Here is a 25,364-nt window from a genome sequence, read left to right on the forward strand (position 1 = left end):
TGTTTCTGCATTTTCTCACTTCTCTGATTAAACTTATTCTTTGGCTAAAGTTTTTCCACAGACAAAAGGCAGGCAGAGGACATGCCTGGGAAGGACCATATGGTCCTGCTCCGTTTCACTTCCACTCCTAGGTGTTTACTCAAGAGAAGTGAAAACATATGATCACAAAAAGCCTTATGCACGAATGTCCATAGCAGTATTATCTGTAATAGCCAAAAAAGTGGAAACAACCCAAATGTCTATCAACTAGTGAATGGTAAACAAAATGTGAAATATTCGTGCAATAGAATATTTGGCAATAAAAGGGAATGAAATACAAGCTACAACAGGGATAATCCTCAAAAACACACGAAGTGAAAGAAGTCAGTCACAAAGACCCACACAAAATATACACAAAATGTCCAGAATAGGCAAGAAACATAAAGTACATTAGTGGTTGCCTAGGGCTGGGATGGGGAGAAACAATGGGCAGATGGGGAGTGACTGCTAGTAGTTACAGGGTTTCATTTTGGGGGTCAGGAAGATGTTCTAAAGTTAGATTATAGGTATGATTGTACAATTCTGTAAAAAAAAATATAAATCCATTGATTTGTGTATTTCAAACAGGTGAACTTTATAGTATGTAAATTATAGCTCTATAAATCTCTTAAAAAATTCAACTTGGGATATGTTAACTTTCCTAAGCCTGTGAATGCTCTTAAAGGACTCTGCTCTGGTGCACTTGGGTGAAGGGCATCTGAACAGGTCCTGGGGGATGTCAGAAAGCCTCAGAGTTTAGGGATTGGGTAGAAGACCTGGATGAAGATCAGACTGCTGTCGGGTAATCTTGTTTTCTTCACCCGGGCTCAGGGAGCTCGGCCACGCCCCTCCCTCGTTTCCTAGCAACCAGTCCCGGACTCGCGCTCCTCCTCAGGCCGTCACTTCCGCTCCGCGACAGGAAGTGGGGTCAGAGCCGGCAGCTTTCCCGGGAGTTCAGCGTTCGCAGCGTCTGCAGCCGCTGGAGAAGCGGAGTTTCCCTGGACCTCTCTGCCTACCTGTCTCCCGGGTTCCACCTCCCGCGGGTGAGGAGGTCCTCAAGGAGTTAGAGGGTCTCGAGGGTCCAGGCCCGCGCGAGAGGAAGGCGAGGCCCGGGAACGCGTGGCAGGCGGGGCGGAGGAGGGGGCTGGCTTGGCGACTCCCTGGGGTCTGGGATCATCTCAGCGTGGCTCGGTGTCTGCTGCGGCCCTGAGAGCTTCCCGCGTCTCCCCCGCGGACCGCAGGGGTCCTGGAGACTGGGACTCTTCTGCGTCCCTCCTGCAGGATCCCCTTCTCCCCTCTTTAAAGGAGGACCCCTCGTAGAGAAGACTCGCTGGACTGCTGACTCCCTTCCCCGCCCAGACCCTGAAGTGACCTGCCATGACCTCCGTGTGAGCGAGCGATCGGCGTGTGACATTTCCCAGAGTCCCCCAGGGTAAATGTTTGCACGTGTGCACGGCCGTGTGTACATGTGTGTTTTCATTTCCTGCAAAATCTGAGCTGGGAGAACCCTGGGCTGTGTTTGGCAAGTCGGTATTTTGGTTTACTTTTTAGCATCTCTACCAGGGGTTCTTCCTTGTCGTTATGGCAAACCAAACGACTCTGTGCCTTCTGTTAGCTGAGTGGGAAGGCACACTGGAATTAGGCAGGGCGGGCTCAGGATATGCGATTGTTTGGATTTTTTTAGCCCGACCTATTTGTATCAGGCGATTCTTAGTTAGATTTAAGTTTTTTATGTGCTTGGGTTTTCTATTTAAGAAAGGTTCTTCTTGGACAAAGACTGTGTCATATGGTACTTTTGTAACTCTTATAGCCCCAGCATAATACTGAACACATTAGTAAAGACTCATTAAGTTTTAAATTTAAATATCATAAAATACACATTCTAACATTTTCAACTTAATAGAGATGGGGTCTATTTACATATAAGTCAGCTCCTGGAAAGGACAATATAAAATAACAAGATCTTTTAAGATAATATGTCTGAAATTTAGAAGCTGCCCAGAAGGCTAAGTACAGTGCTCTCGGTGGAGGAGAAATATGGTATATCTATCTTATAGGAAGAGGCCACACAAATAATGGTGTTTCATTGCTCGTTTCTTTTCTTTTTCCTTTTCTCTTTCCTTCCTTTTTTTTTTTTTTTTTTTAAATAGGTGTTGTATCCTAAATTACTTAGGTGCTTGCTGCCATTATGGGAAACCAGCTCGCCGGCATTGCTCCCTCCCAGATCCTTTCTGTGGAGAGTTATTTCTCAGACATCCATGACTTTGAATATGATAAGAGTCTGGGGAGTACTCGGTTCTTTAAAGTTGCTCGAGCGAAACACCGAGAAGGCCTGGTGGTTGTGAAGGTCTTTGCAATTCAGGATCCCACGTTGCCTCTTACCAGCTATAAACAAGAGCTTGAGGAACTGAAAATCAGGCTTCATTCTGCACAGAACTGCCTACCTTTCCAGAAAGCAGCAGAAAAAGCATCTGAGAAGGCAGCCATGCTCTTCAGGCAGTATGTGCGAGACAACCTCTATGATCGCATCAGCACCCGTCCGTTCTTAAATAACATCGAGAAGCGCTGGATCGCTTTCCAGATCCTCACAGCTGTGGACCAAGCACACAAATCTGGAGTCCGTCACGGGGACATCAAGACTGAGAATGTGATGGTCACCAGTTGGAATTGGGTCCTCCTAACTGATTTTGCCAGTTTTAAACCCACTTATCTTCCAGAGGACAACCCAGCAGATTTCAACTATTTTTTTGACACTTCACGGAGGAGAACTTGTTATATTGCTCCTGAACGTTTTGTTGATGGTGGATTGTTTGCCACTGAGTTAGAATATATGAGAGATCCTTCAACTCCACTTGTAGACTTAAATAGCAATCAGAGAACAAGAGGAGAGTTGAAGCGAGCAATGGATATCTTTTCAGCAGGTATGTGAGTTGGTCAATTTTGCTACGGTGGCAGTGTGCATTTATTTTAACTCTTGAACATAGAAAATTAATTTTTTTGGTAAATCCTCCTGCACTTTTCAGATAGATGCAGTATTCTTTCACTGGATGTGTTTCGGCACCTAGAAAATCCAGAGTGGTCTACTCATTCAGATGTTTAAGGAATATTTGAATTCTTTCTTCTGTATGTGTCAGGCACTGTCTTAAGTGCTAGAGACATAGATGGGTAATTACATTTCTCTTTTCAGGGTGCTTACACTTTAATGGGGAGGTAGATATGATATTGAAAAAAGACATTTCAGTGCACTGTGGTTTGCTGTGGTGGTGATAAGCTTAGGCTGCTGTTACAGGAGCGTATGGATACTTAAATGAATCTCTTTGGTGGTGATGGGTAGAGTGGCAGGATCAGGAAAGGCATCTCTATTGGAAGGAAGGTATTTAAACTGAGACCTGAAAGGTGATTGGGAGCTAGCTATGGGAAGGGTAGTTTGTTTCAGGCAGAGGGTGTTGCTTATGTGAAGATTTGAAGACCAGAGCATGATGCATTGATTTATTAGGGGACTTTAAGTACTTTAGTACATCTGGAACGTAGGGTGTGAGGTAAGCAAGGCCCAGATCAGAAGGAGTCTGGTATGTCCATGCTAGTCTACAGGGACATTCTCAGATATGTGTATTAGACAAAACGGACTGTAGCAGGAGATGGGAAAACCAGTTAGTAGTCAGCTGCCACAATTCAGGTAAGACGTGGTCCTGACTGGCTTCAAGTTGTGACAGTTGGAGAAGGAGTGGAGAAAAGTAATGCTTAAGAGATAATTAGTGGGTAGAATTGTTAGGATTTGGTGATTGATTGGAGGATCAAGAACACTCCTGTTCCCCGGGCTTGGGAAACCAGGGGGATGGTGATACCCGTCACTGAGCTAGGAGACACACGAGGAGGAACAGATAGGGGGTGGGAAGATGCTGAGGTCTGTATTAGATGTTGAGTTGAAGGTGTCGGGATATGCAGGAGAAGATGTGTGACAGGCAGTTGTTACAAAGGTTTGGTACAGTGGGGTGGAGATGGAGATTTGGTAGTTATCAGGAAATAGGTAGTAGTTACTGTAGCCAAGGGAATGTGTTTATAGTCGGAGTTTGTGAAGAAGTGATTCTTTTTTTTTTTTAAATTTTGACCATTTGAAGTATTCTTTTATTATTATACCATTTCTGAAATCAGGATGAGTCATACAATCGATGTGCTCATTTAAGAAGGTAGGGTTAATTTTTTCTCCTGAAAAAAACTGCTAACAAATTGATGATGCATCTCACAATCAGTGGCATCTTTTTTTTAAAAACATCTTTATTGGAGTGTAATTGCTTTACAATGGTGTGCTGGTTTCTGCTTTATAACAAAGTGAATTAGTTATGCATATACATATGTTCCCATATTTCTTACCTCTTGCGTCTCCCTCCCACCCTCTCTATCCCACCCCTCTATGTGGTCACAAACCACCTAGCTGATCTCCCTGTGCCATGCGGCTGCTTCCCACTAGCTATCTGTTTTACGTTTGGTAGTGTATATATGTCAGAAGTGATTCTTAAGTGTTTTTGGCTCCCCTTAAAGACTTTGATGAAACCAGTGACCTCCTTCTTTGGAAAAATGTACCATACATTCATATACATTACATACACAGACCACATGAAGCTTGGTCATGGATTGTAGGCTATCTATGAACTTCTGGAGGAGAAGTGGGCTGAGGATGGTATCCTGAGGAATACCATATGAACTCTAGCATCACTGCCATTTTTTGTAAATTTTGCAAAGGTTGGCTTTAATCTTTTTCTCATCTGTAGGTTTCCTACAAAGAAAACATAAATTGAGTTGTATTTTAGATTATTTAGGAAAAGTGACATAATTAATGAAGAAATGTATTTCATCTAGGTGAACAAATAGCTTTGTTACACAGGATTGTACTTCTCTCTGTTGGTCTGTTCAGCTCACTAGTCTATGTCCCAAGGTAATACTGAGGGAGGGTATTTTTGATGAGGTGGGGTAGCCTCCACATTGTAAGTAAAACAAGATTAGAAATGTAATCCATCAAAGTCCTAACCTGATCAGTGAATTTATCTAAATTTTTCTTGAACTATTTTTATCTTTTAAACTTACTGTTATGTAAATAGGACTCCTCCAGCTTAGAAATGTGATCACTTTCTAGCTTCAGCAGATCATTTATAGCTCTTTTAAAAATAAAATTGAGGTATAATTGACATATAACATTAGTTTCAGGTGTACAACATAATGATTTGATATTTGTATGTGTTGGGAAATGATCACCACAAGTGTAGTTAACATCTGTCACCATATGTAGTTACAAAATTTTTTTTTCTTGTGGGTGAGAACTTATGAAATCTACCCTCTTAGCAACTATAGTCACCTTGCTCTGCATTCCATCTCCATGACTTATTTATTTTATGACTGGAAGTTCGTTAAAGTTTTAAAATTTCACGGATTGATGAAAAGTTTATATTTATCTTTTCTGTGTGCATTATAGTCATTATAGTTTTGTGAAGTTCAAAAGATTTCTTACTCACCATTTGTTTTTCCAGACTAAAGAGCTCTACATTGTTTTGGCTGAAGATTTCATTTCTTTCATTTCTTTGAAAGAGGTGGGTGGGATCTGTTCCAACTCCCACTGCTCCTAAGATTTGATTTAGACTCTTTGGGTTTGAATGTTAGGCTCTGTGGGTTTGAATGTTACTTTTCCCCATCTTAAGGCCTATCCATGGTTCCTGGCTGCTAGTTTGGGAGAAGTGTATATATTCTCTGTCTCTGGTCACATATATGGGCAGAGCCTTGTTTGCTGGAGATCTTTCATTCATTCACTTGACAAGTTTTTGAGTGCTTATTATGTGTAAGGCACTGTTGCGTAGGTGTTGGGAACGCAGCTGTGAACAATACTGATAGAGTTTCTGCACTCATGGAGCTTGCATTCTAAGTGTGGGCAGGGAGAGAGAATAAAAAAGTAAGTAAGAAAGTTAATTTTGATTAGTGATAAGTGCTGTGATGAAGTGCTGTGATTTCTAAGTGGATGACAAGGGCTGGTAGATAAAATGAAGGCCTCCTCTGAAGGTGACATTGATCTGAGATCTGAATGATAAAGAAGGACTCAGTGATGATAAAGGCAACTTGAACAAATTGTTCTATAGAGAAATACCACCATGTAACACCCCTTCCAGAATACCATTATAAAAGTTGCAAGAAAGGGGACTTCCCCTGTGGTCCAATGGTTAAGACTCTGCGCTTCCACTGCAGGGAGCATGGGTTCCATCCCTGGTCAGGGAAATAAGATCCCGCGTGGTGTGTGATGCATCCAAAAAAAAAAAAAGTTGCAAGAAAAAAAAAATCCTATATTTACCTCTGTATTAGTTTGCTCGGGATGACATGACAAAATACTCCAGACTGGGTAGCTTAAACAAAAATTTATTTTCCCTCAGTTCTGGAAAGTTCCCTCAGAGCCTGGAAGACCAAGATCAAGGTGCCAGCAGGTTTGATTCCTCTTGAGCCCTCGCTCCTTGAGTTCCAGGTGGCCACTTTTCCGCTGGTGTTCCTTCCTCTTATAAGGACACCAGTCATAATGGATTAGGGCCCCACCTTTATGACCTCATTTAACCTTAATTACCTCTTTAAAGTCTCTGTCTCCAAATAGTCACATTCTAAGGTGTTAGGGCTTCAACATAGGAATTTAGAGGGGTGGTGAGGGATATAGTTCAGTCTGTAAACAATCTCCATTTAGTTGTAAATAAATGTTCTTTATTTTTACAGTATTTGGAAATAACTTAAAACTTAAAAACTTGCAAAAATAAAAATAGTACATAGAACATCCATAAATCCTTTACCCAGATTGACCTGTTGTTAACGTCTTGTTCCAATTGCTTTATCACTTATACCTTTTCTCTGCACTCTGTACCCCATACTCTCCGCCCTTCCTCCCCACTCCCCACCCCTCCACGGCCCTTTGCCCCCAAGTACTTTAGTATTTCCTAAGACCCCAGTAGTCTCTTACATAAAGCTTATGTAACTGTATGTTGCATTTACCAACTGCAGTGAATTTAACATTGATATAATTATTTACACTTTTTATTCTAATTTTGTATTTGACCCAGTAACATCCTTTATAGCATTTTTCCTCCGCCAGGACACGACCCAGTCTCGGGTCAGGTATTGCATTTAGTTGTCATGTCTCTTTAGCTTCCTTTAATATGGAACATTTTCACAGTCTTTCTTTGTCATTATGACATTGACATTTTTCGAAGAATTCCTCTCCCCTTAAATTTTTTTTTTTTTTTTTTTGGTACGCAGGCCTCTCATTGTTGTGGCCTCTCCCGTTGCGGAGCACAGGCTCTGGACGCACAGACTCAGTGGCCATGGCTCACAGGCCCAGCCGTTCCGCGGCATGTGGGATCTTCCCGGACCGGGGCACAAACCCGTGTCCCCTGCATTGGCAGGAGGACTCTCAACCACTGCGCCACCACAGAAGCCTCCCCTTAAATTTTTAAAAATTATTTTTATACTCTTTATTTAAAATAATAGACTCATACTAACTTGCAAAAATAATGAAGAACCCTTCACACAGCTACCCCCAGTGACATCTTATATGACTGTAGTACCATATCAGAATTAGGAGTTGACGTTGGTGCATTAATGTTAACTAGACTTACACCTTATTTAGTTTTCACCAGCTTTTACCTGCACTGTGTGTACGCACCCGACTTCACCTCTTTCTTTTTCAATAGAATAGTCCTCATTTTGTATGTATCCTCTGTTTCCTTGTGATTAGATTCAGGTTATTCATTCTCAGCAGGAATACTGTGTAGGTGATGATGTCTTCACAGTATCGTATCTGGAGGCAAATGGTGTCTGTTGGTGATGTTAATTTTGATCACATGGTCAAGTTCTTGCCCAATTTTTCCCCTCTGTAGTTACTTTTTGCTTTTTTAATCCCTTGCAACTAATAAGCAACCTGTGGGAAGAAACTTTAAGACCATGCAAATATCCTGCCAGTCATCACAGTTTCCTCTTTGATTTGGTGTCTGTTGATCTTTCTTGCCTGATCTGATCTTTACTATGATGGTTGCAAAATGACGATCTTCCAACTCCAGCACTACCTCCACATTTACCAGTAGGCCCTCAGCATTCTTGTGTGCTCAAGTGTCCTGTCTTTCCCCTCATTTATTTATTATTATTATTGGTATGGACTCTAATTCCTGCATGCAGTTTGTTAATATTTTTTGGAGGATTTTTATCTATATTCATCAGGGATTGGTCTGTAGTTTGCTTTACTTGTGATGTCTTTGTCTGGCTTGCTATTAGAGTAATATTGGCCTCATAGAATGACTTGGGAAGTGTTCCTCTTCTTCTGTTTTTGGAATTTGTCAGGGATGGGTGTTAATTATTTTAATGTTTGACAGAATTCACCTGTTAAGCCATGTTGGCTTAGGTTTTTCTTTGTGTGAAGTTTTTCATTACTAATTCAGTCTCTTTAAAAGGTCTATTCAGATTTTCTTTCTTTTCAAGTCACTTTTTGGTAATCTTTATCTTTCTAGGAATCTTCCCATTTCATTTAGTTTATCTATTTTTGGCATACATTTGTTTAAAGTATTCCCTTATAATTCTTTTCATTTCTGTGAGGTTGGTAGTAATGTCCCCTTTTTCATACCTGATTTTCATAGTTTGAGTCATCTCTCTTCTTAGAAAAGCTTGTCAATTCTGTTGAGCTTTTCAAAGCACCGACTTTTGGTTTTGTTGATGTTCTCTATTGTATTTTATTCTCTATTTCATAAATTTTCACCCCAATATCTATTGTTCCTTTCTTTCTTTTTGCTTTGGTTTTAGTTTGCTTCTTAAGGTTAAGATAATTTTTTTTTTTTTTTAAAAATACATTTTATTTGTTTATTTATTTATTTTTGGCTGCATTGGGTCTTTGTTGCTGCTCACAGGCTTTCTCTAATTTCGGAGAGCGAGGGCTACTCTTTGTTGTGGTGCGTGGGCTTCTCATTGTGGTGGCTTCTCTTGTGGAGCATGGGCTCTAGGCATGCAGGCTTCAGTAGTTGCAGCACATGGGCTCTAGTTGTGGCTCGTGAGCTCTAGAGCACAGGCTCAGTAGTTGTGGCACACAGGCTTAGTTGCACCATGGTATGTGGGATCTTCCCAGGCCAGGGCTCGAGCCTCTGTCTCCTGCATTGGCAGGCAGATTCTCAACCACTGTGCCACCAGGGAAGCCCTAGGTTATTGTTTTGAGCTCTTATAAAATAGGTGTTTATAGTTATACATTTTCTCTAAATGCTGGTTTAGTTGCATCCCATACATTTTTGTATGTTGCTTTTGTTTTCATTCATCTCAAAGTATTTTCTAATTTTCCTTTGATCATTGGTTATTTATGAGTGTGTTGTTTAATTTCTACATATTTGTTAATTTTTCAGATTTTCTTCTGTTACTGAGTTTTTTCATTCCATTGTGGTTTGAAGGATGTAATTTGTATGATTTCAGTCCTTTTAAATTCATGGAAGCTTGTTTTATGGTCTAGCATATGGTTTCATTTGGAGAGTGTTCTACATGTACTTGAGAAGAATTTTGTCTTCTGTTGTTAGATGGCGTGTTCCTTTGATGTCTGTTAGATCTGGTTTATAGTATTGTTCAGTTCTTCTGTTTCCTTCTTGCTTAAGGTGTTCTTAATAGCTATTTTAGTTTTTTATTCTAAAACTTGACACTATGGATAGAAATTAAGAAATTTATTGAGTGTTTATTATGTATCAGGAGCTGTCTTAGTTGCTGGAGATTTTCCAGTGAACAAAATAGACAAAAATCCCTTATGGAGTCTGCATTCTAGTGGGTATATGGACAATAAAGAAATAAATACATAAAATATATAATGTGGCATTTGGTGATGTGGGGAAAAACAGAAGGGAAAGGGGAAAGAGAATGTGTTAGATAATGAGTGTGGGGTAGTTGTAGTGGGGGGGCTTGGAATTTTAAACTGGGCAGTCAAGAAAACTGCTAAGATGACATTTGATTCAAGGTCTAAAGGAAGTTTAGATGTAAGCCATGAGGGTGCTTGGAGGTATAGTATTCCAGACAGAGGGACCAACACATGCAAAGGCTGTGACTAAGGTTGTTTAAGGATCTCCTTAAGATTTTTTAAATGCATGTCATATACTGATTCAGTGAAACTGCTTTGTCTTTTTGGGAATGTAGTTGCTTTATTTATTCCTTGTTTGAAGATTATGTAAGTGCAAAATGAAAGGTATCTCTCTTTTCCTCTCTAATCTTACAGCCACACTTCTTAGCACTTCTCATTTTATAAGTGTGTCTGTTCACTGGTTTACTTTATTTCTTTCTTCCTAGAATGAAAGCTTCATGAGGGCAGAGTTTTTATCTGTTTTGTGCACTGAGTCTAGTGTGTAGTAAACACCTGATAACTTTTTGTTTAATGATGAATAAATGAGTTGTCAGATGTTACTTCTCAGTAGTTTCTTATGAACTTAATGTCTATAAATTCATATTTTAAAAGAACACTTTCTTATGGCTTTTAATCTTTGTATCTCTGAATGTATGTGTGTATATAACATGTGTAATATATTTTTTTTCGATTATAGAACAAGGAAGTAATTTTATTTTATTTAATTTTTTTTAAGAAGGAGAAAAATTAAATAGGCCTTTTTTGACTTCATACTTTTAGAAATTGCTGATTAGGCAATAGACACTTTTCCTGTCTTGCTGGATTGTAGTTGTATGTTGCATTAAACATTTTAATTCGGTTTACTTTGAGTTTTACATCTTGAGTTTTATGAATGCTCTGAATTCTTGATTGGTATTAATATCTTGCATTTCATTTTTAATGGAATTATATCTGCTATTTTTCAGGTTGCGTGATAGCTGAGCTTTTTACAGAAGGTGTGCCTCTATTTGATCTCTCTCAACTTTTGGCTTACAGAAATGGACAGTTTTTCCCTGAACAGGTGCTGAATAAAATTGAAGATTGCAGTATCAGAGAATTGGTAACTACGCTACAAATATTTCTCACTTTTGCATTAGTCAGTTCTCTGGAATGTTCTGAATTTGGGGCAAGCAGTAAAACCCCATAGACTCATATACCAGCCTATTGTTTTTACTTTGTTAGGCAGAAGTGTACAATTTTTTTCCCCTTCTTAGGCACAGAGCTCATTTGACTTTATATTACACACACACACACACACACACACACACACACACACGCATGCACACATCTTTCCATTATAATCTTTAGCTCTGCTTTGGACAGATTTGGAAGGAAGTAAGGAGGTGCTTGGGGGTTAGAGATTGTCCAGGCTAGTAAGAAGTGAAGAGGATAAATATCTAAAATGAGGAGACAGGAAACAGCAACTTGAGTGTAATACAGCAATATAGGGGCATTTCATATAAAAGCAACTAGCTTTGTGTACCTCTCTTGACCCTGAGGCCAGATCTGGAAGGGGAGCTGTAGAATCACACATTAGTATAGCAGAACAGATGTGAGGCATTCTGTGGGAGGTCACGTAAGCCGTATATCCACAGTACTGTTTGAGGGGATCTTTTTAAAGTCAATCAATACAGTAAGTGATGCGTATGATGATGACTCTGAGCCACAGAAAGATTATTTATATTTAAAATATTCTTTAGTAAGGTAGGGAAACATGCATTTTGATTTCTCTTACAAATGGCAAATATTAAGAAATAAGATGCTCCAGAGGAAGCCAAATTAGCTCACGTTCAGTGAACAGTACACTGGATTAGGAGTTGGCATACCTGGCTGTTCTAGGTGTGGCACTCATTATCATGTTGTGTTGGCTAAGTAACTTTATGAATTTGGGCCTACCTTTTCTTAACTGTGAAAGGAGTGAATTTGACTAATTTTTAAGGCTAATTCTCTTTATGTGTCTGGCCCATCTGGAGTATGTTAATACGTGATTTGTTGCTTCATAGGATGATAGTAGAGTCACATATTACTCAGTAGTCAGGTTCTGAAAGTAGTTTGAAAGATAGAGATTAGAAAGAGTCAGAATTACCTCAAATATCCTTTAAATCATGTGTTAAGTTGCCATTGTAGCTTTCATTTGATTTAATTTGCTGTTCTCAAATCTGTTTTTTACTCCCTTTCTTGCCTTGGTATAGGTAACTCAGATGATTCACCGGGAACCAGATAAACGTTTAGAGGCAGAAGATTACTTAAAGCAGCAGCGTGGCAATGCCTTTCCTGAAATATTTTACACTTTCCTTCAGCCCTACATGGCCCAGTTTGCCAAGGAAACATTTCTTTCTGCAGATGAGCGTATTCTGGTTATAAGGAAGGATTTGGGCAACATTATCCACAATCTCTGTGGACATGATCTGCCAGAGAAAGCAGAAGGAGAGCCTAAGGAAAATGGGCTGGTTATCTTGGTGTCAGTTATAACGTCCTGCCTACAGACCCTTAAATATTGTGATTCCAAGCTTGCTGCTCTGGAACTTATTCTTCATTTGGCCCCAAGACTAAGTGTAGAAATTCTTTTGGATCGTATTACTCCCTATCTTTTGCATTTCAGCAGTGACTCTGTTCCTAGAGTGAGGGCTGAAGCCTTGAGGACGTTGACCAAAGTTCTTGCTCTTGTCAAAGAGGTTCCTCGCAATGATGTTAACATCTACCCGGAATATATTCTGCCAGGCATAGCCCACTTAGCCCAGGATGATGCTACTATTGTTAGACTAGCCTATGCTGGTAAGAGCTTATTGTCCAAGTAATAACCACTCATATTTTTGAAGTTAGTGACTCTAATACCTCTTGTTTCTCTGATATCTTTGGGAATTCCAATAGTGAACTTTGGTCCTTGAACTATTTGTGTACATTTTAATAATATTTATAGCCGATCTGTTCCTGGAACTCAAGCTTTGTGTGTACCCTTATTTTTGAGGTTATCAGAATTATTAAGTGAAAAATATATAATACCAGAATCTTATGATTTTACTGGGAGTATTATATTTAATTTGGAGTAAGACTAATGTTCACAAGTATGTGCTCCTGATCTAGTGTCTTTAGGCCTTTATAAAGTTTCTCTGAACAAATACGTTTGTTTGAATATCAGTATTAGGATATAACAGTCTATTGCTGTTGAAAAAGATTAATTTTGCTGGGTAATTTGGTGTTGATAGGACCTAGCCTGTTTGTTAAATTACTGAATTTTAAGGTCCTTTCAGTTACTATGATGCTTAAGAAGTGTGGCTTCTTTGTGATGAGGTGAGTGTGTTATATAACAAACTTACCTGTTTTATTTGTAATTTTCATAAAATAAGTGATACAGATTCATATTTTTAGCTCCCCAAATTAATTTCAAATGCTTATTTCTTCATGGAAAATGTCATTGAAACATTTACATAATTTCATCGTTTATTTTTAAAATGTAATCTGATGGAAATCAGGAATGCTAAAGTCTTTGTAAGTAGTACATAACATGTATGGTGATGATATTGTCTCTTTTTTTGAAAGATACTTGCTTATTCATTATTTTATGATTTAATTGTCATTATTTTAACAGAATGTGAAAAATGGTCTTTGGACTCTGTCTTTATGGCTAGGCATATCCACAAAGTGATTGGTGGTTGTTGGCTTTTTAAAAAATACGTATTTTAAAAAATATTTATCCATCTGCCTATTTATTTATGGTTTCTGATTTCCATAGCTTTATAGGTGTAAATTTTAGGCTTAGAAAATTCAGGATTTCTTTAAGACATATGCAAGTTTATCATTTGGAACAAAGCATGTTTACAATTCACTTGATAAATAGAAATACAGTTGACCCTTGAACAACGTGGAGATTAGGGACGCTGACCCTCCACACAGTTGAAAATCCCCATATAATTTATAGTTAGCCCTCTATCCATGGTTCCACATCTGTGGGTTCAACCAACCGTGGATTGTGTTATACTGTAGTGTGTACTCTTGAAAAAAAATTCGAGTGTTGTTCAAGGATCAACTGTAATTGAACTGCATAAAATGAAATGAAAGAAAAGCTTGTGATTTTTAAAAAACAAGCTGTATTTTTTAGACTATTATGACCTACTTTTGGCCGAGTATATCTTGGTCTTTTCTCAGTTGTGGTAAGTAGGTAAGGTTCTGATGTGTAGGTACCATATTAACATACTTACATTCAATTTCTAGCAGAAACAGCATAAAAACAATAGCTACTGTTTATTGAAAAATCTGCTTTGTATATACTGCTCAGGGTTGCAAGGGTTAGTTGCAAAAGATATAGAGATTCTAAAATAGGTTCTAGATTCTAAGATTTTAAGATCTGTGTATCTCTTGAAACTGACACTTGGAACAACCTTGAGCAGTAGATGTTATAGTACCTTCATATCCCAGCTGAGGAATTGGGTATGGGAGAGGCTAAGGGACATGACCAAAGTGTATCTGGACTAGTTCTTTCTCAGTTCTCAGAGCTGCTGGTCTAGACCTTGATTTTGAAGCAACCTGCTTTTATTTTACCCAGGTATGCTGGGTCTTAGTGGTAAGAGTCCATGGTAACCCAGGGTCAGTGCCAGGACCTTGCAGTGCCCCATGCCACCCAGCCATGGTGAACCATGGCTTAGTGCATGATAAAGCTGCCTTTTTAGATAGAATCTAAAGTCTCTTTGAACTTGTATGGTTAAGTGTAATTAAACCACACATGTCAGTAATTATGAAAGTTTAAAAATCAATTAAAAATTTTCTTTTATAGCATTGTTTTTAAACTCAGAGATGCTGGTCTAGATTTGTTTCTTGTGTAAAGTGAACTGACAAGTGTGTTGTAGTTTATGAACTTAAATGGGGAGATAAACATAGATCTGCTCAGACTTGAGAGGTGCCCAGGAAAGTAAGAGATTTTTCCTAATAAAGATATTTTCACTAAATTGGGGATATTCATCTAGAACCATCAGGGGATGGTGTAGAAGTCCCCCATCTTTAGGGTGAGCAGGCACTGTAGGGTATTAATAACTTGCTTATTTAGAGGTAAATTTTTGTTCTACTCAGAGCAGTGTTGAACCTCGCAGCAGTGGGGCGTGGGACTCTAGGATGAAGGGAATCACTGTATTCAATAGACTCAGAAATGTCAGTTATTGTGGGATGCATCTCAATTTCAGAGATGTTAAAAAGTGAAGAAAAAGTGAGTCTTAGAATCAATAAAATAAGGTAGTTTATGTTCAGTGCTACTCACTGCTGAGAAGGAAGAGTGCAGTCTTTGCGGGTATGGTCATATATTAGGAAGTGTGGAAGTGGGAGGAGAAGGATAGAGGCACAGGAATAAATAAAAATGGAAGGAAGAGGAAAGTATAAGCAAAGAGCAGATATAGTTAACAGCATGTGTGATAGCAGAACTCAGAAGTAGATACTTTCATAGTGGTGAGGAGTATAAATAGTCTTAATAGATGATCAGAGAGAAAGGAGACGATACAGACCACTGCAGGAGTGTGACAAACAGTCTCACACTTTGGTTCACTAAGAACCTCAAAGTATCACTTGTAAAGCAGTCCAGTAAGGGTTGATGCACTTTGGTAATGGTTCTTTGAGGTGGATGTGACTCAGTTATATATGAGGAAACTGAGACTCAGATTGGTCAAGCAGCCAGCTAGGAAGTGCCAAGGTCAAAGTTTTTTCTTTTTTAAAATTAATTAATTAATTAATATTTGGCTGCATTGGGTCTCTGTTGCTGCGCGCGGACTTTCTCTAGTTGCGGCGAGTGGGGACTACTCATCGTTGTAGTACATGGGCTTCTTATTGTGGTGGCTTCTCTTGTTGCGGAGCATGGTCTCTAGGCGCATGGGCTTCAGTAGTTGTGGCACGCAGGCTCAGTAGCTGTGGCTCGAGGGCTCTAGAGCAGGCTCAGTAGTTGTGGCACACGGGCTTAGTTGCTCCGCGGCATGTGGGATCTTCCTGGACCAGGGCTCGAACCCGTGTCCCCTGCATAGGACTCTTAACCACTGCGCCACCAGGGAAGCCCCCATGGTCAACGTTTGAGCCAGGGTCTGTGTGATTCCAAAGGCCACCTCAATCTGTGATTTTAATGTGAAAATATGTTTCTCTGTTAGCCTACTGCATATCTCTTACCTGATAAGAAACTGTTTAAAGGTAGGTCTTCGTGGAAGGATTCAGCTTTTTTTGCCTCAGATGTTTTGAGTGCTATATTTTGGGCTATTTGGTATTTTTTTCCAGTTTTACTGAGATATAACTGACATACATCACTGTATAATTTTAAGGTGTAGAGCATAATGGTTTGACTTAAATATATTGTGAAATGATTACTGCAGTAAGTTTAGCTAGCATCCATCATCTCACATAGATAATAATAAAAAATTTTTTTTTCCTTGTGATGAGAACTCTTAGGATTTACTCCAGTAACTTTTCATATATACCATACAGCAATGTTAACTATAGTTATCATGTTGTACATTTCTGGTTTTTTTTGTTTGTTTGTTTTTGTTTTTGTTTTTTGTACGGGGACCTCTCACTGTTGTGGCCTCTCCCGTTGCGGAGCACAGGCTCCAGCCGCGCAGGCTCAGCAGCCATGGCTCACGGGACTAGCCGCTCCGCGGCATGTGGGATCTTCCCGGACCGGGGCACGAACCCGTGTCCCCTGCATCGGCAGGTGGACTCAACCACTGTGCCACCAGGGAAGCCCCATTTCTGTATTTTTTAAAGAAGCTTCTGATTTATTATTAAAACAGGTAGTTTGGGTATAGTTGTAGATTATGAGATTAGTTACTAAAAGTCTGATTAGGTTAAGTGCTAAATTGAAAAGTCCTGCTTTTCTTTAGTCTTATTATTTATATGTATTAAGACTTAGGGAAGAAAAGTTATAAGTATTACACACATTTATGATTATAATTATTATGAATTTTCTCCCTTTTATAGAAAACATAGCTCTGCTGGCAGAAACAGCTTTGAGATTCCTGGAATTAGTACAGTTGAAAAATCTCAGTATGGAAAATGACCCAAATAGTGAAGAAATAGATGAAGTTACACATCCCAGTGGAAATTATGACACAGGTAGTATGATTTTCTCTTCCAGATTTTCTGTTATTTAGAATGAATTGCTGATGTGAACTTGCAGCAAACTCTCACTTATAATTTTAATGTAAAATAAAAGAATACTAGATTTATAAAGGGAAGGATTCTGCTGTCTGACTGTTCTCTTTTACTCTTGTACATTGTTATCTAGCCAGAAAATGACCAACTTGTCACCACAGATTCTAAGCTCAGTAGTTTTTCAGCCAGAATTGGTTTGTGTCAACAGCAAAGCTAGCTGAATTATATAATTCTTACAGGATAAAAGAAAAAAACATTGGAAACACCATAGCCAAAGAATCTAAACCTTTTCTCCTTATGTGAGTATATTTTGAGTGTCCTCAGTCATAAACTGTTTCTTTCATACTACCTATGATTTATGTGTCAAACCCCACACCTTTTACTGTAAAGGAACAATGTGATGGTAAATTCTGTGAGGTCAGAGTCCCTGCCTCAAGTTTCTCTACATCCACACAGCTTTTAACAGGCTTTTAATGAATGTTTATTATGTTAAGGATTTAGAAGTCAAATAATGTACTTAGATCTATTTCAAGATGTTTCTAGTTCAGAAAAACTAGAGAAGTCTACTTTTCAGATTTTTATGCTGTAGACAACTTTAGTATCTCAGTTACTTGTTAGAATGGATCATTTTATGCAGCAAATATTATTTGGAGTTGAAGACACTGGAATAATTTTAAACTTATAGAAGGATGTATCAGGAAATCCTCACTTTTTTTCATGGAATTACTTAGAAAATAATACTGCCCTACATCCTATAACCATGTAATTGGACCTTTTAAATAATAAAGCTCTGCATTAAAACTTTTGGGGAGTTAATCTGAAGTTTTTCTTAATGTGAACATAGAATTGTGCCTTTCAGACTGCCTTTTCCCTTGACAATGGCTGCCCTCATTCATTTAGTTGGCAGATAATTGTTAAACATAAGCTTTGCATCAGGCAATTCATGTGCTTGCTGTAAGCACTAGGGATATAGTGGTAAATAAGACAGAAAAGATCCCTGGTCTTGAGATTGTTTAAGGAAAAGACAAACAACTAAGTAAATAAATAAATGTAAAGGGGAGGGTAGGTAGGTGATAAGGTCAGAGAAGAAGGCAGTGGCTAGATCATGTAATGCCTTGTCAGGACTTGCAATGTATTTTCTGGCTTTCTAAAATATAATTAACCGACCTTTAAAAATGCTTTCTCAAAGGATTGCCCTGTACCATCAGATTATATCCTGAAGCAGTCCAGTAATTTCAAGTCCTTGATTAAGTTGATCTTATTGGGGCAGTATGATCTCCCTCTGGTGCTTTCCCATAGTTTTTCTTTGAGCCTTATAAATTAACTAGTGAGATAATAACCATGCCTGTGGCATCTGCTTATTAGGATGTTTTTCAATCTATATTTCATTTTCCCAACTATCCTTCAGAGCTTTGAGTAGTGGAAAAACTTAGTAATTATAGACTTTCTCTGGTGGCTTCTGTAATCATTGTTTTCTCCAAGGAGTGAGAAAGACTGGGTCTATATGTTTGGAGAAAAGAAAATTGATTGTATTTTTCCTTTTTTTAAAAAATTTATTTTAGAGCTCCAAGCCTTACATGAAATGGTCCAGCAGAAAGTTGTCACTTTGCTAAGTGACCCTGAAAATATCGTGAAGCAAACCTTAATGGAAAATGGAATAACACGGCTGTGTGTATTCTTTGGACGTCAGAAAGCCAATGATGTTTTATTGTCCCACATGATCACTTTCCTGAATGATAAAAATGATTGGCATCTGCGTGGAGCTTTTTTTGATAGTATAGTTGGTATGTTTTTTGTTTGCTTTTAAATTTATCTTTAAGATTTGAATTATCTTCTCAAACAGATACTTTCATGCAGTCTGAAAGGTAACAGTACTACCAATTTTATTAGTAATGAAATGAGTTCCTGGTATTTCAGTCTTCATGCTGCTTTTGATTGATGGAAGTATCTTAGCTTATCAAGGATTGGTTAATAAAACTGATATACCCTTATAAAGGGATACCATGTGTTCATTAAAAATTATGTTTTAAAAGAAAATTTAATTACCTGGGAAAGTACCATGAAATATTATTAAAATGACTGAACCCAGTTGTGTAAAGGTAACAATAACAAGTCATATGTTTATTAACAAGGCTGAATATACTAAAATGTGAACAATGATTATCTCATATTTGTCAAATTTTCTGTAGTAAACATGCATCACTTATACAATCAGAAAATAACAAAATATAATTATGATTGAAAATCTAATTAGAAAGAATTAAAGCTTATAGGCTTTGCTTTTTGTAAACTGAAAATTTGTGGAAAATTAATCAGCTTTTTTCCTACTGTTTTTTCAAAATGTTGCAATTCTTAATTTTCAGATTTATCTGAAGAAGAGAGACATCTTGTATTTTATCTGCATATAACTCCTATTGCATTTAGATTCAAAATTAGAAAGAATGGACTTTATTTTGGTAGATTGTCATGTTTGACACAAGATTTAATATTTTTCTTTTTGGAGTAATAACTGATCATTTTCCACCTGATTGTACTGACCTTTTCAATTTTAGCTTTGGTCATTTATGAAATGTTATATGCTAAAGCCATGTTATTAAAATTACCCACTAACCCTTTTTATATCTTTTACACATGATTATAAAGCTTGTCTATTAACTCAAAAGATTTAAAGACTGTTCTGAACACTGAAAAGCTTTGCAGGTATCCAAACTTTCTCATGTAGTAGCAGAAGGCTGTAATAGAGTTTAGATTTTGATTTCCAGTAATCTGGGAAAGTAACTGCTAAAAGGTTTGCTGTTGGATGTTTTTCCTAAAAAATAAAAAAAGGAAAGAAACTCATATAGCAACAGTATTCCTATTTTTGCAAATATTGTGTAATGTTTTGGAGAAAAAGGTACTTTATACTTTTGAAAAGCCTTGAAATTGCTGTTCTTGATTTGTTATAACTGGAGATTACTGTACCTTCTCTTTTCAGACATCTCTAGTTTGTTTTAAATTTTTGCATTAGTTTATTCATTCATGTCAGCCTTCCATCTTGGACTCCATCTAACTCAGTTCCTAAATACAGTATGCTTTACTTCTCACACCTTTCTGTCTTTCATGCTCTGTTCTTTCAAATAATCTTATTTTTATTTCTTTTCTTGGGAAAAGGTGGTTCTTGGAACTTCATCTATTGGTTAATTCATGTGTATTTTGAAAAATGGCCTTTATATTAGTTCTTTTTTCATTTAAAAATAATTTTCATTGATATTTTGTTTGTTTATAAAAGTAATATGTACTTGCTGTAGAAAAATTGGAAAATTAGTGAAGAAAACAAATCCTCTCCAATCCTCTAGCCCATGTACAGCCTCTGTTAATGTTTTGTTTTCTTCTTCCTGTGGGTCATCCTCGCCTTCTCCTTCCACCCATCGTCCCGTTCTGCCATCTGTGAGGCACTGTCATGTGCTGGCTAAGAGCAGGCACTCTTGGTGACAGACTTCTGGGTTCAAGTTCTGCCTTTGTCACCTACTGGTTGTGGTTCTAGGGGAAATCGTTTAATCTTTTGTGTGTCTTAGTTTCCCTATCTGTAAAATGGGAATAATAATATTACCTAACTCACTGGTTGTTGCAAAGATAAAATGAATTAACATATGTAATAGTGCCTGGCATATAAGTGCTATGTATGTATTATATTACTTCTTAGTCTTGTTATTTTTTAAACCTTTTTCTAGGAACATATGTATATTCTAAGCATTTTCTCATGTCATTAAAAATTCTTTGAAACTGTAATTTAATAGATAGAAATGTTTCATTATACAGTTTTATCAAAATTTATATGACTCTTCTTTTGAATATTTAAATTGTTTTAACTTTTGTCAACCATATATTATGCACATAATCATTTTTTGCCTGATTATTTTCTCAGGCTAGAAGTCTGAAATTTTAATTACTGAGTTAAATAATATGAACATGTTTTTAAAACTTGACACATTTTATAAGCTTTTCAAAAAGATTATATCATTTACTACTATGAACAGCATTGTTTGATAGTACTGCACAGCCTTCCAGTGTGGAATAGGCTTCAGTCAACCTTTGCCTGTTGGTAGCTTAAAGCAATGACTTGTTTTAGTGTATATTTGCTTATCAGTGAAGGTGAAAAAATTTTCTCATGTTGATTACTCATTCATGTTTCTTACTCTTTGAATTTTTAATTTATTATTTTGGCCCCTTTTTGATGGTGTTATGCTTTTCTTATTGATTTTTTTCTGAGCCTTTTATATATACATTAAAAACAATAACTTTTAATCTTTTCTATGGCACTTTTCTCAAATGACTTATTTTTTATGTCTTTTAAAATAATTTTAGTGTTGTCAATTTATTTGATCTTTTCCTTTGTGATTTTTTTTTTTTTTAACTTTTGTGCGTAAATATTTTCCCATTTCAGAATTAGGTTAATAATCTGTTGGGCACATGTTTGTTTTGTTTTGCTTTGTTTTAATGCTTTATTTTTTCACATGAAAATATGAACTGTTTAATTGATCTTTATTTTGGGCTGTGGTATGAGGTGAAATCTAAATTTTTCTCAGAAATATAACCAATTTTCCTAACACTATTTACTAAGCATTTCATTTATTTTCCATTGACTTGTGAAGCTTCTGTTATCAACTGTTGCATGCATATATCTTTTAGGGTTACTTTTCTAGATATCCTATTCCATCGATTTTTTTTACTTCTGTACTCAGTATTATACTCTTTTTATAGCTATATTATATTTTAATTATTATATATTTATAACCAACTTAAGTATCTGGTAGAATAAGCTCCCCAGATGTCAATCTTCTTTTCCAAAATATTTTGAGCTATTTTAGCTCATTATACATTTCAGTTTGTAAAGTTTTAAAATATAATCCACTGGAATTTTAGACAGCATTTTTTCTTTTATTACAGAAAAAAATTCTAAAATTATTTCTCAATACAGTGGAAATATGCTTTTGCAGATCGCTCAAAATATATGAAGTAAGTATGAAAGGCAATAGTTGCACTTTCCAGAGGCACCTACTCTGGTTTGTGGTTTTGGTTTGATGTCTTCAGGTGATTATTGCCATGTCTCTAAATAGTATTTTCATATTACTCTTTTTAGGATTATCAACTTTACACTTTATCTCTTGACTTTTTTCTATGCCACATGAAGATTTAACTCACTCATATCATACCCCAATCCCCCTTCGCCTCTGTTTTGAGATGTAGATCTTTAGTTTGTTGTTTTTATAACTTTAAATAATTCAACCTGTTTCTTATTGGTCTACTTCTGACTTGGACTACAGGGAATTTAGTGCCTGCCTTCCTCCCTTCCTCCTTTTCGTTTTTCTTCCATTCTAATTCTTTTGTTGGTTGATAATTCAGCTAATTGTTAATTGACAGTTCAACTAAACAATTGCATTTTCATAGTTGATAATATTTACATTCTGTTATGTAATTGTAATAAAGTCTTTTGTGCTTGTATAGACTGATTCTGAAAATTCAAAACAATTTACATGATTAAGAATGTGTAACTTTTATTGACTTCAGAGCCAAGTAGTGCACTATATTTATAACTGCTTCACCACAATTCTAATGCCATAACTCCTTTATCACTTGATGAGAATGTTTATAGCATCAAGGTTAGTGGATTCTTTTTTCTATCGTCTGCAAACTACTAAATGCACATTTTAATTTATTTCATTTTTACACTGTGACTTTCTTAAACAACTTTTTTGTTTGTCATGGAGTTTCAGAGTTTTTTGTTTTCCTTTTAGAGAGAAAAATAATATACCTTCCTCACTTTATATTATCTAGCTTCTTTCTTACCAGTTTTATCTATTGCTTGTAGTCTGTTGCATTTTTCTTCTTGATAACAGTTTCGAAGTTTATTGACCTTTAGGTCTAATTGGGGCTGATTAATTTCTAGCTCTTTACTAGCTGTTATCCTTTTTCCCCATTGAATTCCTGGGTTATATCTACCATTTTGTACATTCTACATTTTCTTTATTTTTCTGGAGTACATCCCTAAGAACTTTTTTGAAATGTTTGCATGGGAGGTAAACACATATAGTCCTGGCATGTCTCAAAATGACTTATTTTTGTTTTCTTATTTTATTGACAGTTTGGATATAAAATTTCTTCCATAACCTTGAAGGTCTTGCCCTGTTGTGTTCTAGCCTACATTGCTGCTGAAGATCATCTGATGCCAGTCTGATTCTACTTTCTTTTTAGGGAATCTGTATTTTTCTTTCTGTAAGCTCATAGGATCTTTTTTTCCCTTGGTGTTGCAGAATTTCTTGCAGATTTGCGTTGGTGTGGGTCTTTTTCATCTATTATGCTGGGTAGGAAATGCAGTGTCCCTGCCTGGATTGTTGCTCAATATATTTGACTTTTGATTAATTTTATTGTTTTACTTAACGGCATTTGTACTTTCAGGAATAAAACAATCATGTAATATTGCTTCTCTTTTTCAGGTGTTGCCGCCTATGTAGGCTGGCAAAGCTCCTCAATTCTCAAACCCCTGCTGCAACAAGGTCTTAGTGATGCTGAGGAATTTGTTATTGTGAAAGCTCTTAATGCCCTTACCTGTATGTGCCAGCTAGGGCTGCTGCAAAAACCCCATGTCTATGAATTTGCCAGTGATATTGGTAAGTTTTTGTTTCTCAAAATTAGGATGGGAAAATTAGGGCGTGGTAAGAGAAATAACAACTGATAGGGCATTGTAAAGTTTCTAGGCAGTCTAGAGTGAGATTTTTCAGCTTCATTGTCCCTGTTGTGTGTGTGTCTCTGTGTGCACACCCATGTGCATGCTTATGCCTGCATGCTTGTATGTATGTGAGCGACACATAGGCACACACACAGGAGCACTGGCCCTCCAGCCCAGGTTGGGAAATACACCTTTGTTTTAATCTGTAGTTAACTTAAGTCTTGATGATCCTTGAAAAATGAAGATTTATTTTTTCTTTTTAAACACAATGTGGATTAAGTCTTTAACTGCTCTGAAGAGTCAGCTTATGTTTTTGGACGCTTGACCATTAATCAAGTTGAAACTGGATGTGGGGGATTGTCTGACTTCTGTCATTGCACTATCACCAGTTAAGCGTTTGTATTATTGACGTTACTACTGTTAGTAATTTTATTAACCAATGAAAGGAATTAATTCCTTGACCTTTATATCAGTTATCTAGGTCCATCAACTTAAAATTCAGAATAAGAGCAAACAGGTACATGTGACACATTTTAAAATTAAAAATATTAGAAGCTCTTAGTCTTCTTAATAATTCATTTTAAGAAAGTAACCAATGTATTGATATGATTGCAAGTTGGCTTTGTACTGAGAAGACATGAAATCTTAGGAAATTGCCTTTTTAGATAAAATACTTTATTGCTGCTGAATGCTTTGCCAAGAAAATTTATAGAAAGCCAAAATTAGTTAGATTTGGTTAATAGGTTTTTCTTGAGGCAATCCTCAGAGAAAATAGACAAAGGAGTTTTTATTTTGATAGTTGAAATTCGATGGTTAGATTAGAGAGGTATAAAATGCCTGGAAGTTTTTAGGCATGAATGTAGCTTTTTAAAAGAAAAATTTTGTGGAAATCTGAGTATATGTAGGTTTCTTATTTTGAACTCTTAATATTTGTAATCATTCTTTTAGTTTGTAACACTAATTTGGTTTGAACTTTTTTGATGATTATGTTAAAAATAATGACAAATTTAATAGAAAAGTTTTGAGTATTGGCAACATAATCATGATAAAAATCTCTTTTACACTGAAATGCTTTTGATTTTTTGTGTAAGCTGTAGAGTGCTAAACCTTGAGGGAGTCATCTGTTTTCTTCCTAATTTTTAAAAGAGCTAATAGGTTGGGAAACAAAAATTATTAATATAATAAAAGATGTTAGAATGTTTTTTGAATTTCTCATCCTGTGTAGTGTAAGGCAGATGTAGAAAGCACCCCTTTTCATAATAATATTAAAGAGAAAATGTATCATCTTAACACGCATATCTTGCTGCCTGGAATATTTTCCTGCTCATTCTCATTGTGTGAATTCTCACATCAGTGTTTTCTTTTTTTCTCCTGTGAAAGTGGCATTACCTCCTAAGGATCGAGTTTTTCTTGCTTTCGACTTTGATCTTCTTCATTCTAATGAAAATCCTTTGTATATAAATATGTACTTGTATATTCTAATTTCACATAATACATTCCTTCTGTTGCCTAATTATTTGGAAATTATTTTTGAGATTTAATATGGCATATAATTAGCATTTTATTTATCTGCAAAATGGATGTCCATCAATTTTTAAGCAAAAATTATGATAA

General features: G+C 36.7%; 1 protein-coding gene across 4 annotated transcripts in view; it reads left to right on the plus strand.

Moving 5' to 3' along the window:
- Nucleotides 1-919: 919 nt before the first annotated feature.
- PIK3R4 (phosphoinositide-3-kinase regulatory subunit 4) overlaps nucleotides 920-25,364 on the plus strand; it is a 71,905-nt gene continuing 47,460 nt past the window's right edge. For 2 of the 4 annotated variants that reach the window (XR_010840637.1, XM_067033806.1), the window contains exons 1-7: nucleotides 925-1,450; nucleotides 2,169-2,939; nucleotides 10,855-10,988; nucleotides 12,121-12,703; nucleotides 16,871-17,005; nucleotides 18,607-18,828; nucleotides 23,518-23,691. Coding sequence is in view for 3 of the 4 variants with exons in the window: in XM_067033806.1 (XP_066889907.1) it covers nucleotides 2,207-2,939; nucleotides 10,855-10,988; nucleotides 12,121-12,703; nucleotides 16,871-17,005; nucleotides 18,607-18,828; nucleotides 23,518-23,691 (1,981 nt within the window). In the remaining variant the exon portion in view is untranslated. Of the gene's footprint in view, nucleotides 1,451-2,168; nucleotides 2,940-10,854; nucleotides 10,989-12,120; nucleotides 12,704-16,870; nucleotides 17,006-18,606; nucleotides 18,829-23,517; nucleotides 23,692-25,364 lie in introns of all 4 variants that reach the window. The other 2 variants (XM_059065468.2, XM_059065466.2) reach the window with 2 other exon arrangements.

This window comes from Kogia breviceps, chromosome 5, assembly GCF_026419965.1.
Source record: "Kogia breviceps isolate mKogBre1 chromosome 5, mKogBre1 haplotype 1, whole genome shotgun sequence".
NCBI classification, from domain to species: Eukaryota; Metazoa; Chordata; class Mammalia; order Artiodactyla; family Physeteridae; genus Kogia; species Kogia breviceps.